This window comes from Oryza sativa, chromosome 4 (genome assembly GCF_034140825.1).
Source record: "Oryza sativa Japonica Group chromosome 4, ASM3414082v1".
Taxonomy (NCBI): Eukaryota; Viridiplantae; Streptophyta; class Magnoliopsida; order Poales; family Poaceae; genus Oryza; species Oryza sativa.
Genome location: NC_089038.1, coordinates 34542323 through 34559472, shown reverse-complemented (window position 1 = coordinate 34559472; position 17150 = coordinate 34542323). Strand labels below are relative to the sequence as shown.

Below are 17150 nucleotides of genomic sequence, written 5' to 3'. Positions count from 1 at the left end.
AATACACTAGTTCCTCTCGCGCGAGGTGCGGAAGTCACGCAACCAAACAAGACGAGGCGCATCGAAGGGTCATTTTTGTGAGTACAATGTAATAGACCACACAGCCTCTTATTCCTATTTCCTCACCATAAAATTGGCTCAGCAATCACTGACACCACGCACAGATCGAGGAGATAATTAGCTCACTCCATGGCCGCTGCTCGGTTTCCTCTCCTTGTCCTCTGCCTCCTGCCGATCATCGTCTGCAGCGTCGTGGACGCGGAGCTGACCCATCTCCACTTCTACTTCCACGAGGTCGACGCCGGCACGCCCAACGCCACCGTCGTCAACGTCGCCAGCCTTCACCGGTACGTACCTGACCATGAGTCCATGGAAGCTTAATTAGGGCGTGTTCAGATTAATGCTATTTTCAACCGTATCTTTTTTTTTATAAAATTGTTAAAAAGTACCTGTATTTAGTTTGTTGTCAAATTTTACTAAATACATAAAAGATCATGTTAAAATTTTAATAATATTATAAGCTTGTTAAAATTTTGACATTTGTAAGGGTTATTTTGGCTATAATCTGAATAGCTCTTAATTAGAGTATGTACCACCTGCGTGATGGCGTACGTACAACATGTACTGCAGGAACTCGTCGACGTTCGGCGACGTGAACGTGTTGGACAACGCGCTGCGGGAGGGGCCGGACCCGGCGTCGCGGCTGATCGGGAGGGCGCACGGCCTCGCGGTGCACGCGTCGCTGGACGAGACGGGCGGCCTCACGGCCATCAACTTCGTCTTCTCCGACTACGGCGCGTACAGCGGCAGCACGCTGGCCACGCAGGGCCACTTCATCACGACGGGCCCGTCGGAGCGGAGCATCGTCGGCGGCACGGGCAAGCTCCGGTTCGCGCGCGGGTACATGACCAGCAAGCTTCTCAGCTCCACGGACACCGCCATCGTCGTCGTCTTCGACATGTACTTCACCCTCGACCATTGAATACTACTCCGTGGTGTGTTATATATCGTGCAGTGCTTGCTTTGGTGTTCGGTTGAACATATGTATGCACGGCGATCGTGACGAATACTGGGGTTCGGAGAATTCTTTTCCGACCCATCGTCTCATAGGCCCAATTCACCACTCCTACGCTGTACTGACACACTCATGTAAAAATAAACTCGGTGTTATAATTGCTCAGGGCAAAGCATCCTTATAAATAACATTTCGCCTCAAATTCTCGAGGTAGGATCATTCTTTCCCTACAGACTTGCAAACTGCTGCTGCTGCTTGCTCTCGTACTCGTTGGATGGGCCAAAGCCCAAGGTTGCTGCTAGTGCTGCACGCCTAGCACAATTAGCCCACAAGCCCAACAGTCATCGGTCATCTTGAGGCTGATGTGCCAACAGCTTGCTAATTCTAGCGTTATTTTTTGGCAAATTTTGCTATAAGACATCACGACTTCGTGGTTTTAGCTGTAGGACACTGCACGAAGTGACTTTTGTGAGACACACTATGTAAATGTGGTTATTTGCTAGGGAACACTCCATCCATTAAATTAATATTTTCATGCTGACTGGATGAGAGGGGATCCACTTTTTTACATGATTTGACCAAATTGCTCCTCCTTTATCTTTCTCTTCCTCTCTCTCCCTCCTTTCTCTCTTCTCCGGTGAGGTTGTCGGCATGTTGGCTGACCGGTGAGTGCTGTGGTTGTCGAGATGCTCCCATAAGCGCGCTTTGCGGCACTTTGCGGCAAGAACGCGGCAGGGTTGGCTGCTGAGGCATCGCGGCGTGGCTGGCAATGGTGTCGAATCTTTTGCAGGCACATGGCCTCTGCGGACAAGTGGTCACGGTAGAAGACAAGCTCGGCGGCGGTGGCGGCGCCCGGAGCACGCGCGGCCTGCTCGGCGGCATGATTAGGACTTTGTACATGCAAGCTAGACAAACGTCTTTGATATTCAAACATGCATCTAAGAGCAAGTTTAATAGTATAGCCAACTACTAGCTCTAATTCATCTATAGCCATAGCTTATTCATACAATAGTTACATACTACACTATTAATACCTGGTCCAACCTGTCATACACACACTGCGTCTTGGAGTCTGTGCTACAGCTGGCTATAAATCTGTAGTCCGCTACTCTTCTCTCTCCTTATTTATCCACTTAAAATATATTTGCAGTTGGCTTATAGCCTGCTATTGTACCTGCTCTAAATAGTAAAAAGAACAGATCAACTTGGGATTAGAAATTTAGGATTGATTATCCGTTGCAAGCCACTCTCCGCGTGCTCGGAATGGGACGCCCTGAGCCTTTTGGATTTGGAGCCAATTTGTAACTGGCGTCCACTACAGCAAGCTGCTGGCAGGCTGCACGCGACCAGCTCGGCCTTGCCCAGCGGCATGGAGGAGAGCCACGCCTCCACCTCCGGCCCTGCAGGAGCTTCGCCACCGCCGCCGCCGAGCAGGCCGTGCGCATCCGGACGGCGCCGCCATCGCCGAGCAGGCCGCACATGCTCCGGGCGCCGCCGCCAATGCCGCCAAGCCGCGCACGCTCCGGGCACAGGCGTCGGTCGACGCCGCCCACCACGCTGCCCACAGGGAAAAGAGATAAGGAAGGAGAGAGGGGGGGGGGGGGGGGGGGGGAAGAGATAAGGAAGAAGAGAGGAAGAGAAGGAGAAAGGAGGGGTAATTTGGTCAAGGAGCGTAAAAAAGTGGGCCTCTTCTCGTCTAGTCAGCACGAAAATATTAATTTAATGGATGGAGTGTCCCATGACAAATAATCATATTTATAGAGTGTGTTTCCCCAAAAGTGATTTCGTGCGGTGTAAAAAATTTATGTTTTTTTTCTCCATCAATTATTCCGGGACGCCACAGTACATATTGCTTACGATATTACAAGGTAGATATTTTGTTGGGTTATTCCGGTGAGAACATTTTTTTTTCGAACACAGAGATCTAATTTCTATGCTCTTCAATTCTTCAATTTAGTCAAACTTCAATTCTTCTAGCACGAAGAGGAAAATAATTGTTATTACATATTAGTTCCCATCCTTATATTCTAAAAATTTTAGAGAGAACACGGCTTGGTCAGAATATTAGAGCATCAATATAAGTTCCACAACGACCCGCATAGAAAAGCTTGGAACAGAGGCAACCAACACTGTTATGTTGTTTTTTTCTATAGTCATTACCTAACTAGTTGGCTCCACTCATGTTAAAAATAATTTTAGCTTCGACACTGATCTATTCGAGACTATTAGGATAGATGGATATGAATAAAGCAGACAGGCCCTACGTCTGAAGGGTAGCATACTGAATGGAATATATGCTCGGGTTTCCTAATCGAGCCAACCAAATTAAGCTTGCAAACAATGCTAGCTAGCTACCCCCTCTCATAAGACGCAGTAAATTTAGTCTAAGTCAAACTACCACGTGTCTATACTACAATATGAAAATTGCATATTGGTTAGTTTGATAAGTTAGAATATAATTTAAAATTATGTTTCCATTTTAATATAATTTAATAATAAAATGTGAAAATGTATATGTTATTTATGTGAAAATATAACGGTGTTAGCAACATAATTTGCGTGGACCACCGTGCTACTTTATATAAAAATATAACAACTCTTATAAAAAAATAATTTTATTAAATCTAACCTTCAATATATTTGATATTATGTTTGTCAGGGTTACGGGTAAGGTATACCCTCTACCCTTCGATATACGTCACGTATCGATATGGTATGCTCACGAGTATACGGACGTGCTCGGCATACGTTAAGGAAATTCATCATGGAGTTCACAGATGGAAGGAGTCCTATTCGGTCAGAACTGAGTCATCATTGTGTCGTGTTCGGTCCGGCTTCTCCGAGTCCTACTTGGAGACAGTTGACCTGCGATATAAAAGGGACCCCTCGGAAGGACCTAAGGCATCGAATCTCAGAGCCAACACATCCACCATAGCCTACGAAGCCGGAGCTTATCGGAGCCAAGTCGTCGGAGATTTAATCGGATCAACTCGATTACGATCTCGTCGGTACCATCGAGTTCCACTATTCCCTTTGTAATCTGTGGTTTCCATCATATAATCTCATATCAACTGGATTAGGGCTATTACCTACCAAGGGGCTTGAACCAGTATAATCTTTGTTTTATGCCTGCTTGATGTCGTATTACGTAGATCCTTGTACCAGCGTACCCCAATACCCTCTATATCCGGTCTACGGGTATCCCCCGTCGACAGTGGCGCGCCAGGTAGGGGGACTTGGTGCTCAAGGTTCTACTACTATGACATCCAGCTTCGTCGACAACAGCGTCAACACCAACCTCAACTAAGGAGTTCCTACTTCAACAACACTGGTGTGGACTCAAGTCGGCGAAATCGTCTTTCCGGTTTATACCACTATGCCGATCTCAGCTGGTCCGCCAATGACCGAAAATGAGAACGCAGTGGCTACAACCCGGGGCGACTCCATGTCGAAGGATCTACCCGCCGAAGCGGAGATCGGAACGTCGACGACGTCCGAACCCGAGAAGGATCCTAGTGCGGCCAAGCCTTGTCTTCCCGACAGGAATCACGAGCCGACAAGGATTACTTCCGAGGTGACAAGGTCCTGGTGTCTTATCCACAAAACCAGGAAACACACCCTGCAAGCATGCTGGGTCTTTCTCAACGTCCATGCTGAAATTCGTGCCTGTAAAGAGCGTGGAATTCAGCGTACCTCTCCAACTCGTGATGTCTATTGTCCTATTCACAAGACAAAGAATCACGATCTCTCGAGCTGCAAGGTCTTTCTCAGCGCCATGAAGACGCCACCTCCTAAGGTCCAGCAGTCACGCATCCCCATCAGGGATGAGGACAAGGAACAATGAGCGATGCCGATTTCAGATCGATTTGTTGGGATAATCGACATCGATCCCCATGAACCATCAGTCTTGCACCTACTCGAAGACTATGGATCATCGACAATGAGTACGCCGCGTGAGGTATTGGCTATCGACGATGTCGGCACGTCAGCGCGCACCGGTGCGGAAGCGGAGAATCAAGTGACTACTCCGGCCCAGCTCATCAGAGCCGTCAACGCAATACTGAGGGAAACCCCCTACGATCACGTTCTGAACGACGATCTCGCACGTTGGACAAAACGACTACGGGAATCAGTGACCAACCTCAGCAATGCGTTCGAAGAGACCGCTGCTGCAGCGCACCCGGAACAGCCACCAACTGGCGATGCTAATGGTGAAAACCCTGAACAGCGGGAATCGCCTCATCGAGCCACCCCTCCACCTCGCGGCACCGGTGATCTCCGAGATCACCTGAATGGCCGTCGAGAGGCGCGACGCACACGAGATAACGAGAACCATTCCCGGTGTCATATTTCTTCACGGCGTCACAATAACGAAGATCGAGGAGGCCGTTCAAGCGAAGACCGAGACCGTGATAACCGCCACAACCGCCACGATCACGACGATCGCGAACGGCGGGTGCTGGGCGATACTGGTCGAGGACGCCGCAATAATGACGACGATGATGGAGATCGGCGCCGAGACAACAGCGGGAGATGACGACAGGATTCTCGAGAACCCGGCCGACGTCCCCATAATCGTACGCCGGAAACAAGCGACCCATCGTCATCATCATCATCCTCGTCATCTTCATCATCAGATAGACATCCACGAAGAACGTATGATCGCCGACAACTCACCGCCCCTAGCGCTGGGTGTAGATCTTTCGGTCGTTCACTTCGGGATGTCCGATGGCCTGAAAGATTCCGACCTGTAGCAATAGAGAAATATGATGGGAGCACTGACCCGGAAGAGTTCCTTCAGGTTTACTCCACGGTACTCTACGCCGCCGGAGCGGACGACAACGCGTTGGCGAATTACTTGCCAACGCACTGAAAGGCTCTGCACGTTCATGGTTGATGCATCTCCCCCCTACTCGATCTCTTCATAGGCAAACTTATGGCAGCAGTTCGTAGCCAACTTCCAAGGAACTTACAAGCGCCACGCGATCGAAGACGACCTACATGCGTTGACACAGAACCCGGGCGAATCCTTGAGGGATTATGTTCGGCACTTTAACGAGTGCAGAAACACAATCCCTGAGATCACCGATGCTTCTGTAATTCGCGCTTTCAAATCCGGTGTCAGAGATCGCTACACTACTCAGGAGTTGACAACGAGGCGCATCACGACTACTCGGAGATTATTCGAAATTGTCGATCAATGTGCTCATGCGGATGACGCACTGAGACGCAAGAACGACAAACCAAAGACCGGAGTAGAGAAGAAACCAGCCAAGGACGCACTTGAGTCGAACAAGAAGAAAAATCGCAAGAGTGGGAAAAGGAAAGCTAAATCGGAAATTCTCGCAACAGAATACGCGGACCCTCCCAAGCGCCCAGACCCACAAGGCAGTGACACGAAGAAAGCATGGTGCTCTATACACAAGACGGACAGACATTCTCTAGAAGATTGCCTCGTCTTCAAAAAGTGGCTCGCAAAACACATGGCATCGGAAAAAGGCAAGCGAGTACGCGTGGTTGAGAAGGACGCTGAGGCGCCTACTCAAGAATTGGACTCAGCATACCCAGACTCCGATGTCCATGTCTCACACATCTTCGGAGGTTCCACGGCATACTCCTCAAAGCGAGAATACAAGAAAGTGGAACGTGAAGTCTGTTCGACATGGCAGGGGGCTGTGCCCAAGATGAAGTGGTCCGAGTAGAAGATAGAATTCTCAGAAGAGGACCACCCCAAGACTGCTGTCATCCCAGGGCGATATCCAATTGTGGTCGAACCCACTATTCGTAATATCAAGGTTGCCCGAGTACTGATCGACGGCGGCAGCTCAATCAACCTTCTCTTCGCCAGCGCCTTGGACGCGATGGGGATCCCACGAAGTGAGTTGACACCCACCGATCAACCCTTCCATGGAATCACTCCTCAGTCATCGTCCAAACCATTGGGCAAAATTACGTTGCCTGTGACTTTCGGCCAAGCAAACAACTTCCGAACGGAACAGATCACCTTTGATGTCGCTGAATTCGATACAGCATACAATGCCATCATTGGGAGAACTGCACTCGCGAAGTTCATGGCTGCATCTCACTATGCGTATCAAGTGCTCAAGATGCCAGGACCGAAGGGAACAATCACTATTCAAGGGAACGCTAAGCTAGCAGTACAATGCGACAAACGGAGCCTCGACATGGTCGAGCACACGCCCAGCCCGCCTGCCACAATAGAGCCACCCAAGAAAGTGAGCAAGACAAACAAGACGCCGAAACCAGACGGCGCAATCAAGATCGTTCCACTCTCCAGTGCCAACCTCGACAAGACCGTCAAGATCGGGGCATCACTAGGTGAGAAATAGGAACTCGCGCTCATCACCTTCCTCCGCGACAACTGACGTGTTCGCTTGGCAGCCGTCCGACATGCCGGGGGTACTCAGGGAGGTGATTGAGCACAAACTCATGGTGCGACCCGATGCCAAGCCAGTAAAGCAAAAACTGCGGAGATTTGCACCAGATCGAAAACAAGCCATACGAGAAGAGCTCGACAAGCTTCTCAAAGCCGGTTTCATCAGAGAGGTACTCCATCCAGAGTGGCTAGCCAACCCAGTCATGGTACGGAAGGCCAACGGGAAGTGGAGAATGTGTGTCGACTTCACCGACCTCAACAAGGCGTGTCCCAAGGATCATTTTCCTCTTCCTCAAATAGACCAACTGGTGGACTCAACAGCCGGTTGCGAGTTGTTGAGCTTCCTCGACGCTTACTCCGGTTACTACCAAATAAGCATGGCAAAAGAAGACGAGTAGAAGACAACATTCATCACGCCATTCGGGGTATTCTGCTACGTTAAGATGCCGTTCGGACTAATAACCGCAGGAAACACTTTCTAGCGCACGGTCCAAGGTGCACTTAGCGACCAGCTCGGAAACAATGTCGAGGCCTACGTCGATGACATTGTTGTCAAGACCAAGACAAGCGACTCATTGATTGACGATCTGTGGGAAACGTTCGACAATCTCTGACGATATCGCCTTATGCTCAATCCAGAGAAGTGCACGTTCGGAGTACCATTGGGCAAGCTACTCGGCTTCCTCGTCTCTGGCAGAGGAATAGAAGCAAATCGCGAGAAGATCAAGGCAATCGAGAACATGAAGTCGCCTACAAGACTCAAGGAAGTACAGAAGCTAACCGGATGCATGGCAGCACTAAACAGGTTCGTCGTTAGGATGGGAGAGCGAGGACAACCTTTCTTCGCTCTGCTAAAAAAGCAAGACAAATTTGTATGGACACAGGAGGCCGAAGAGGCATTTATTGCACTCAAGCGCTACCTATCCAATCCACCTGTACTTGTTGCCCCCCAACGTAATGAAGAATTATTTCTCTATATTGCCGCCATGCCATATTCCGTTAGCACTGTCATTGTTGTCGAGAGAGAGAAGGTGCAACGACCAGTCTACTACGTCAGCGAAGCTCTCCACGACGCAAAGACAAGATATCCACAGATCCAAAAACTGCTCTACGCAGTAATCATGACATCAAGAAAGCTACACCACTACTTTCAAGCCCACAGGGTCACAGTCGTCTCCTCCTTCTCTCTCAGCAAAGTTGTGAGAAACAAAGACGTTGTCGGCCGCATTGCGAAATGGGTAGTCGAGCTAAGCCAATTTGATATCCACTTCGTACCACGAACAGCCATCAAGTCACAGGTACTTGCCGATTTCGTAGCCGATTGGACCATGCCTGATAATAGGCCAGACAACCAAATCGACAATGATACATGGACAATGGCGTTCGACGGAGCACTCAACAGCCGGGGAGCAGGGGCAGGATTCATCTTGACATCACCTTCGGGAGATCAATTCAAGCATGCAATTCACCTCAACTTCAGGGCAACCAATAACACAGCCGAATATGAAGGACTACTTGGGAGTCAGGCGACTGATCGTGAAAGGGGATTCCGAACTAGTCGCAAACCAGGTGCATAAAGATTACAAGTGCTCTAACCCCGAGTTATCCAAGTATCTCGCAGAAGTCAGGAAGCTGGAAAAAAGGTTCGATGGGATCGAGGTCCGACACGTATACCGCAAAGACAACATCGAACCGGATGATCTAGCACGACGCGCGTCCAGACGAGAACCACTTGAACCTGGCACCTTTCTGGACGTCCTGACGAGGCCATCAGTGAAAGAGGCAAGGGGCGAAGATAGCCCGGTCACCCCTGACACCAGCTCGGGGGCTATAGAGGCAGAGCGCGCCGTTGCCGATATCGAGACCACGGACGACTGGCGCACCCCACTCATTAAATTCATAAGCAGCGAAGAGTTGCCCGAGGACGACGCAGAAGCCGAGAAAATATCCCGTAAAGCAAAAGTCTATTGTATGATCGGCAACGATCTATACAAGAAGGCACCAAACGGGGTACTCCTAAAATGCGTCTCGTCCGACGACGGCAGACACCTCCTCCTCGACATACATGAAGGGATCTGTGGGTCACATGCTGTCGGTCAGACATTAGTCGGAAGAGCTTTCCGACAAGGGTTCTTCTGGCCAACCGCCCTCAAAGACGCCTGCGACATGGTTCACCGGTGTGAAGCCTGTCAATTCCACAGTAAACACACAAGGCTACCAGCACAAGCACTCCAGACTATCCCTCTCACTTGGCCGTTCTAGTGCTGGGGGCTAGATATACTCGGGCCATTCCCACGAGGACAGGGCAGCTACAGGTTTCTATTCGTGGCGATCGACAAGTTCACTAAGTGGATTGAAGCGACACCCACGGGGGAAATCAAGGCCGACAACGCCATCAAATTCATCAAAGGGATATTCTGCAGATTTGGATTGCCCCACCGTATCATAACGGACAACGGCTCCCAGTTCATCAGTGCCGATTTCCAGGATTACTGCATCAGGTTGGGAGTCAAGATCTGCTTCGCCTCGGTTTCTCACCCTCAGAGCAATGGACAAGTCGAGAGGGAAAACGGCATAGTACTACAAGGACTCAAGACCCGCGTCTACGACAGGCTCATGTCACATGACAAGAAGTGGGTCGAAGAAATTCCATCTGTACTATGGGCCGTGCGTACCACACCGACAACATCCAACAAGGAGACACGCTTCTTCCTCATGTACGGCTCAGAGGCCATGCTCCCCACCGAGCTACGACACCAAAGTACACGAGTACATAAGTACTCCGATGAGGATCAGGAGGAGCAGCGAAACGACGATGTGAATCTACTCGAGGAACATCGCGAACGAGTTGCCATTCGAGCAGCCAGCTACCAACATGCCCTTCGTCATTACCACGAGAAGCGCATCCGAGCACGCACGCTTTCGATCGGTGACTACGTCCTCCGACGGGTTCAAAGCCAAGCAGGGCGAAACAAGCTCTCACCCAAATGGGAAGGACCGTACACGATCACACAAGTTCTGTGGCCAGGCGCATTCAAAATTGCAGACGGCGATGGTCACGAGTTGGCAAATTCCTGGAACATTGATCAATTACGTAAATTCTATGTATAAGTCAATAGTATCCATACTTGTAAGACATCTTACAGCTTCAATAAAGCATATTTTCAGGTCCAGATCACAATCGAAGTGTTCCTTCCCGAGGATCCCTTACCTAGATGACACCTTGCGTTGAAACCTATCCTCATGTCCCTTTACGCCGTCTTGACAAGGCCTCTGAGGAACCTAAGGGAACTTCGGCTGGGGACGCCCAGAGCCGATAAGGCCTTGATAGATCCTGTAGAGACGAAAGACCATGTAAGATCTGGTCATGTAAGAGTTCTCGCCGTGCGTATTAACCAAGCCGTGTAATCGGAAATAAACTTTCCAACTTCACGGCTGGGGCTAGGATCAGTGCTTGTTCAACCGAGGCAGGTCAAAGGTCCAAGAGCCTTATCTTCCGAGAAGAATTCTCCGATGACAAGGCTGGGGGCTAGGGAGAGTGTATAACTCAAATGACTGATCAAAGTCGCGAAGTGAGAAGACACTCATACACACTACATCCAGAGTAAGGAAGCTTAGTTAGATAGATTTCTTTTCTATTTCACAAGTATTTCTTACAATCCCATAAAAATCCAAAACTATATTACACTTTTGCCCTAAGACATTTGTCACAGGACACGGAGACTACTAGGAAGGCCAATGCCGGTCCATCGACTGGAAAACTTTCTCCGCCAGCGGCGCCATCGACTTCGCCAGGCCGTCTATCTCCGTAGGAGTTCTCCGAGAACGAGAAAACCCTTCGTGGAGGAACTCAAGGTGCAGCTGCGGACGATGATCTCGTATACAAGCCAATACATGCCCCCCGGCATATCGGCTCGATCGATGACACTCTTGCTTCAAGGCCTCGTCGATACGCTGGCCGATGCCATCGAGCTGGGTGCAGGCCCCATTCAGCCACGAGATGTATCCGGCCGCCGATTCCTCGGGATCCCCACGGGGTACTCGGAGCTCTCTACAAACTCTCGACATGGAGATGCAGCAACTCTTCATATACGAGTTGAACCACACCTTGCGACTCCGGAGTGTCTCCATGGCCTGGTCCTTCTTCACTTCTAGCATAGCCCTCTCGAGTTCCGCGACCTCAAACTTTGTCTTCCAATACTGAATACGACGATCCTGGTCAGCTAGCGCACTCTCGAGGTCTACTCAGCATGGAAACGACTAAGTCAAACTGCTCTTCTCTCTCGAGAATACAACAAATTTAGTCAATCCAGACAGAAGGGTGAAGGAGATGAAAACAAAAATAACCAACCTAAGGAAGTCGCTGCCACGCCCGTTTCCATGGGCGAACTTCGATCTACATTGCCCTGTAGCACATGTGACTCGAACGCAAGTGCTGGAACGATCGCTGGCAACTCAGGCTGCCCGCACTGCTGGACATCCTCGACATCAACGTCTCTACAGAAGACAACAAAGTACTCAAGATCACAATGCTAAAGAAAATTAAGGTGATGACTGCACGCACAAAGGCGGTTGGAACCAATTAGAGTTTTATACAGCATGTCTAATGAGTACGAGGGAGCCGAAATCCTACTCTTCAAAAAGCGGGAGGACAGACTCTCCCAGATCGCCAACTTCTTCTATCATATCCTTGCGCGCGTCGCTAGCCGCCCCCTGATCCAAGATCTTCTGGAGATCGAGTTCAGGGTGTGCCAGCCTCACACACGCGTGGACATGGTGTGCCCCGGTGTAGATCCCGTTGGACGTCTCCATCGCTGTCGCCAGTTCTGCAAGCGAAGACGTCAGCGAGAACTCGTCGGGATTTGTCGGGATGGTAGTCTTGACGCCACACTCCCCGGCGAGCTGGTGCAGACCGGTGTAGGTGACCCGTAGGGAGCCATGGATCTCCGACAAGTTGTTCTCAAGCTCCGACATACGATGCTCGAGCCCTTGTCGTTGTCGCTCATTGCCGGCCACCAACTCCCTCATCTTCTGGAGGTCCTCGCGAACCTCCACCAAATCACACGTCAGCCGATCGGCGCGCTCATTCGCCGACGACGCCGCTGCTGCCCTCGCCTCCGCGATCTCGCGGCTAATGCCGCGAGCACCAGCCTCGAGGAGGCGCCCCATCTCGACCTGGAGCTCCTTCCAGGTAAGGACGGCAGCCGGCGGACCCCGACTAGCCGTGAGATCACTGGCCGGCCCACTAGGCGTCGCCTCGCGGCTCCTGGGCACGACCACGACATTTGTCGAGGCCACAGCAGGAGACGCGCTGGAGGTTCCTCCAGACCCATCTTGCGTCGCCTTTGCCCGCGCCGCTCCGCGAAAGGTTGCAATTGAGACAGGCTACAAGAATTTGGCGAAGTGACAAAACCTCAAACTCATCCACTTACTTCTCGCCAAGTGTCACAAGCCGCTGCCGTCGCGGAGGCGGGGGAGACGCGTCCGAGGCCTGGAGTATAACGGGTATGATGTGAGGTGGAAGTTTTCCGAGTACGCGATGAGGGACCAGGAAAGCTTACCGAGGGAGTGGGTGTCTTCCAACGATTTCCGATCACGGAGGAGAATTTCCTCCCCCTTTTTGGAACGTAGCCGCCACTCGTTGTGGCAGCAGCGGCAGCAACATCGGACGCCTCCTTGGCGATGTCCTCCTTCAGCGATGCCGCCACCTGATGATCCACGAGCGGCCCGATGATGTCAGTCAGAGGGAGAGCCTACGCTTTATGAAGTCACAATGCGATCTTGGAATAAAAGTGCAGAAGGGCTGCCGAGTACACTTACATTGATGGCAGCTTCGCGTTCGGCTGCCCCCTTCTCGCTAAGGGGAACAAGGACGTGGCTTGCCGTTGTCGGGCCGCTGATAATCAACTAGCCCACACGGCGCTCAACGGCTTCGCTGCTCAGACCTGTGAATCGAGAACCAAAATTCGATAAGTCAGGAGGAACATGCACATAAGCAAGTCAGTGTAAATACAAGAAAAATACCCCGAGGAGAAACCCGGGTCGCGTCCTCCGGTCTAGAATAGTCAAAGGTTGGATGGGCTCGAGCCTGGAGTGGCTGGATCCGTCTACCAATGAAGTCGGCAGCGACTTCATACCTCGACAACCCCCGTACTCGAAGGTCATCAATGATATCAATGAAAGCTTGGAGGGATGGGGTCAAGGCGGGTTTTGCGGTCCAAGACGAAATCTTGTCTGGTTGTTCCTCAGGAACAACAAAGACTGGATCCAAATTTTCTATCTGAAGATAGAACCACCTCGCACGCCATTTGCTATGAGAAGGACACTGGAAGGGGATATAGCGCGACTTCAGGCCATCTCGGAGTCTGAAACCGGCACACCCGGATGCCCTGTTGGGTTCCATCCAGCGCAACTCATAGTAGAAATGAAAAAGGTTAAGAAACGGCTCTACCCCAATATAGGCCTCACAAAGATGCGAAAAAATGCTGAGGAAAGCGATAGAGTTGGGGCTCAAATGGAGCAAAGAAAGGCCGTAGAAATTCAAGACCAAAAGAAGAAATTCAGAAGGCGGAGGAAGAAAACCACAGAGAATGTAGTCCTCAATCGCAACCATGCGACCCAGGACAGGCTGGGGTTCAATACCTCCTGCTTCTCTCTCCATGGTCCCGTGACCGGGAAGGGTGCCATCCGCCTGTAGCTTCTTCAGCGACGCGCTGGTGGAGGTAGACTTGTCGAGATCCATCGCCGCCGGGGATCACCGGAGAAGGGACCGAGATGAACTAGCTAGGGTTCTTGCGGGAGCGGTGAAGACGAGGGATGCTTGGAAGCTGGAGAGTTTTTTTTTAACATGCGGACCTCAAATTGGATCCCCAAAACTCCCTTAAACCCCGATGGTGCGAATTCCAAGGAAAGGAGAGAGATGGTCGCCGGAAATTTCTGGGTCCGTTACATGCGGCAGTTTCTCGGACTTCAATTTAAATTCACTCATGACCGTTGAGCTTCACCCGGCGTTGTCGATCACTCCTCGTCTCTCGGTCATCACGCCAAGAACGACGACAACTTCGACATCAGAAGTCGCGATCGGTTTCACGAGTTCATATAAGCAGAAGTCAGGGGCTAGTGTCAGGGTTACGGGTAAGGTATACCCTCTACCCTTCGATATATGTCACGTATCGATATGGTATGCTCACGAGTATACGGACGTGCTCGGCATACGTTAAGGAAATTCATCATGGAGTTCACAGATGGAAGGAGTCCTATTTGGTCAGAACTGGGTTGTCATTGTGTCGTGTTCGGTCCGGCTTCTCCGAGTCCTACTTGGAGACAGTTGACCTGCGATATAAAAGGGACCCCCCGGAAGGACCTAAGGCATCGAATCTCAGAGCCAACACATCCACCACAGCCTACGAAGCCGGAGCTTATCGGAGCCAAGTCGTCGGAGATCTAATCGGATCAACTCGATTACGATCTCGTCGGTACCGTCGAGTTCCACTATTCCCTTTGTAATCTGTGGTTTCCATCATATAATTCCATATCAACTGGATTAGGGCTATTACCTACCAAGGGGTCTGAACCAGTATAATCTTTGTTTTCTGCCTGCTTGATGTCGTATTACATAGATCCTTGTACCAGCGTACCCTAATACCCTCTATATCCGGTCTACGGGTATCCCTGTCGACAATATTTATTTTGTTTTAAAAATATTGCTATGTATTTCTATAAATTTGGTCAAACTAAACATGTTGCTCGTCTACTATTTGCATCGCCAAGTACTCCCAACTTTCATGTCCAACAAATGAGATAGAATTATTTAACAAATTCAATTATTATATTTACATGCTATTTGGTATAGCTCTAGATCCGAAATTTCTTAAAGATGAATATCCATAACTCCATAAATCTATGGATCTGAATCTGCGATTACATTGATAATGGATGCATCATTTGTTTTTATTTTAATTGAAATATAAAAGTTTAAACCACTATAATTTAACATACAAACTTATCTAAAATTATGAGATGTGCCAAATATAACCTTAATTAAATTATTGTACCCGGAATTTGATTATTCTTTTTTCATTAGGACAGTGTACGATTTAAGTATCGTCACACAAGTGAAAGCGAGCAGACGATGTGGATGTGGACCCGCATCTCGTCCACGAGCTCGTCGTCGAGCGCTTCTGCGCGGCTCTGCACCCGGACGAACAGCTCGTCGGCGAGCTCCTTGCCGATGTGCGCTTCGACGAGCGGACCGAAGACCGATCGCTGGTTGTTCGCCACCGTGCGCCCGACCGCGCGGCGGTCGTGGGAGTCGTCGTCGTCGTCGTCCACGGCGAGAGGGCTTCCCATCACGAGCTCCAGCCGGTTGACCTCGAACGAGCCGTCGGCGTCGACGACCTCCCTGAACTCCTCCAGCGTCGCGGCGTACGACGGGACGTTGAAGCTGTCCATCCTCTCGCCGTCGATCAACCCCTCGCCGACGAGGTCGCGCCACGACTCCTCGAACATGGCGCCGAACTGGCTCAGGCTGCGGCCTTGGTCGGTCGGGCCGGCGGACGACGGGCGGCCGAGGAAGACCAGGAACATGGCGCCACCGGGCTTCAGCTCCGCGGCGCGGCAGCGCAGGAAGCGCGCCATGTCGGACTGGAACTGCCGCCTGTACGCCGCGCCGGTTTCCTCCGAGCCGCCGTGGACGAACACCTTCTCCTTGTTGTACGCCGGCGACCACTTGTCGGCGACTTCTTCCGGCACCTATGTAAATATGTAATCAAGCTCCTTGATTCTCATTTAGGTGAACACGCCTCGAAATCTATAATGGTGCGTTACCTGAGAGAGCCAGTGCAGGCAGAAGGTGGAGGTGAACACGTCGATAGATCGCTCCGGGAACAGACGGTCATGGAACGAGCCAGGCACGGCGGCGGCGAAGTAGTGCCGCCGCCCACGGCCGCCTTCGCCGGAGGAAGCGGCGCCGCGGTGCGGGAGGAGGCCGAAGAGGGTGTTGAAGTCGTTGCTCGGTAGGTCGGAGAAGTAGAAGCAGAACTCCGGATCAGCCGCGGCGTCGTCACCATGCTCGCCCTTGCCGCGACGACGACAGAGCTTGGTCATGTGCTGCACGATCGCATCGGCGACGACGAGCGTGTTGCGGCCGCATGAGCAGCCGAGGTCAGCCGCCGTCAGCAGAAGCCTCCCCGGCCCGTGGTGTGGGAGCACGACCTTGTCCAGTGTCTCCTCCAGGGCACGCAGCATCATTTGCAGGTTTCTAAACTGCATTTAGTTGCCATTTTCGCTCGATCAAGCACAGGGAAGCAACTTGCTAATGAAACATAATAGCCTCTGGTTGCATACTTGCATGCTGATTTTTTAAAAACTAAAGTTGAATGCTGAATTTGAACTTCAACAATTAATTCTTTACGTATAAAAAATAGAATTTGAACTTCAATTAATTGTTATAGCATTTAGGTAATTAATTTAGTTCTATTTGTTACCTGAACTTTACTGTTTTTGAGGTAACTGGACTCCCCTTGCCCACCCTTCATGCAGAAGACGTTCTTCATGTCCTGCGCTTGCATCTTATCTTGGTTCCACCGTGCGCACACTGCGGGAGTAGAGTTGATGGGGGCGTATATCTAATATATATAGTTGTCTCTGTCTCTGTCTCTCTGATGATACAGTTTTGTTGCTAAAGTCATTGACAAAAACTTCATGGCCTTGAAATTTCTGCTCTTTAATTTGCTTTGT

The 17150-nt window shown here is 50.6% G+C and overlaps 2 protein-coding genes across 2 annotated transcripts; one reads left to right on the top strand and one right to left on the bottom strand.

Moving 5' to 3' along the window:
• Positions 1 to 54: 54 nt before the first annotated feature.
• On the top strand, positions 55 to 1234 carry LOC9269133 (dirigent protein 2). Its single transcript, XM_066310016.1, has 2 exons — positions 55 to 347; positions 631 to 1234. Exons 1-2 carry the CDS (start codon positions 190 to 192, stop codon positions 980 to 982), a joined length of 510 nt encoding a protein of 169 aa, XP_066166113.1. The 5' UTR covers positions 55 to 189; the 3' UTR covers positions 983 to 1234.
• A 14044-nt stretch (positions 1235 to 15278) lies between these two features.
• LOC107276275 (indole-3-acetate O-methyltransferase 1-like) lies at positions 15279 to 17086 on the bottom strand. The gene is made up of 3 exons (XM_015779674.3): positions 16898 to 17086; positions 16239 to 16676; positions 15279 to 16163 (listed from the first exon to the last, which is right to left on the bottom strand). The coding sequence occupies exons 1-3, from the start codon at positions 16979 to 16981 to the stop codon at positions 15519 to 15521; spliced, it is 1167 nt and encodes a 388-aa protein (XP_015635160.1). The 5' UTR covers positions 16982 to 17086; the 3' UTR covers positions 15279 to 15518.
• Positions 17087 to 17150: the final 64 nt, after the last annotated feature.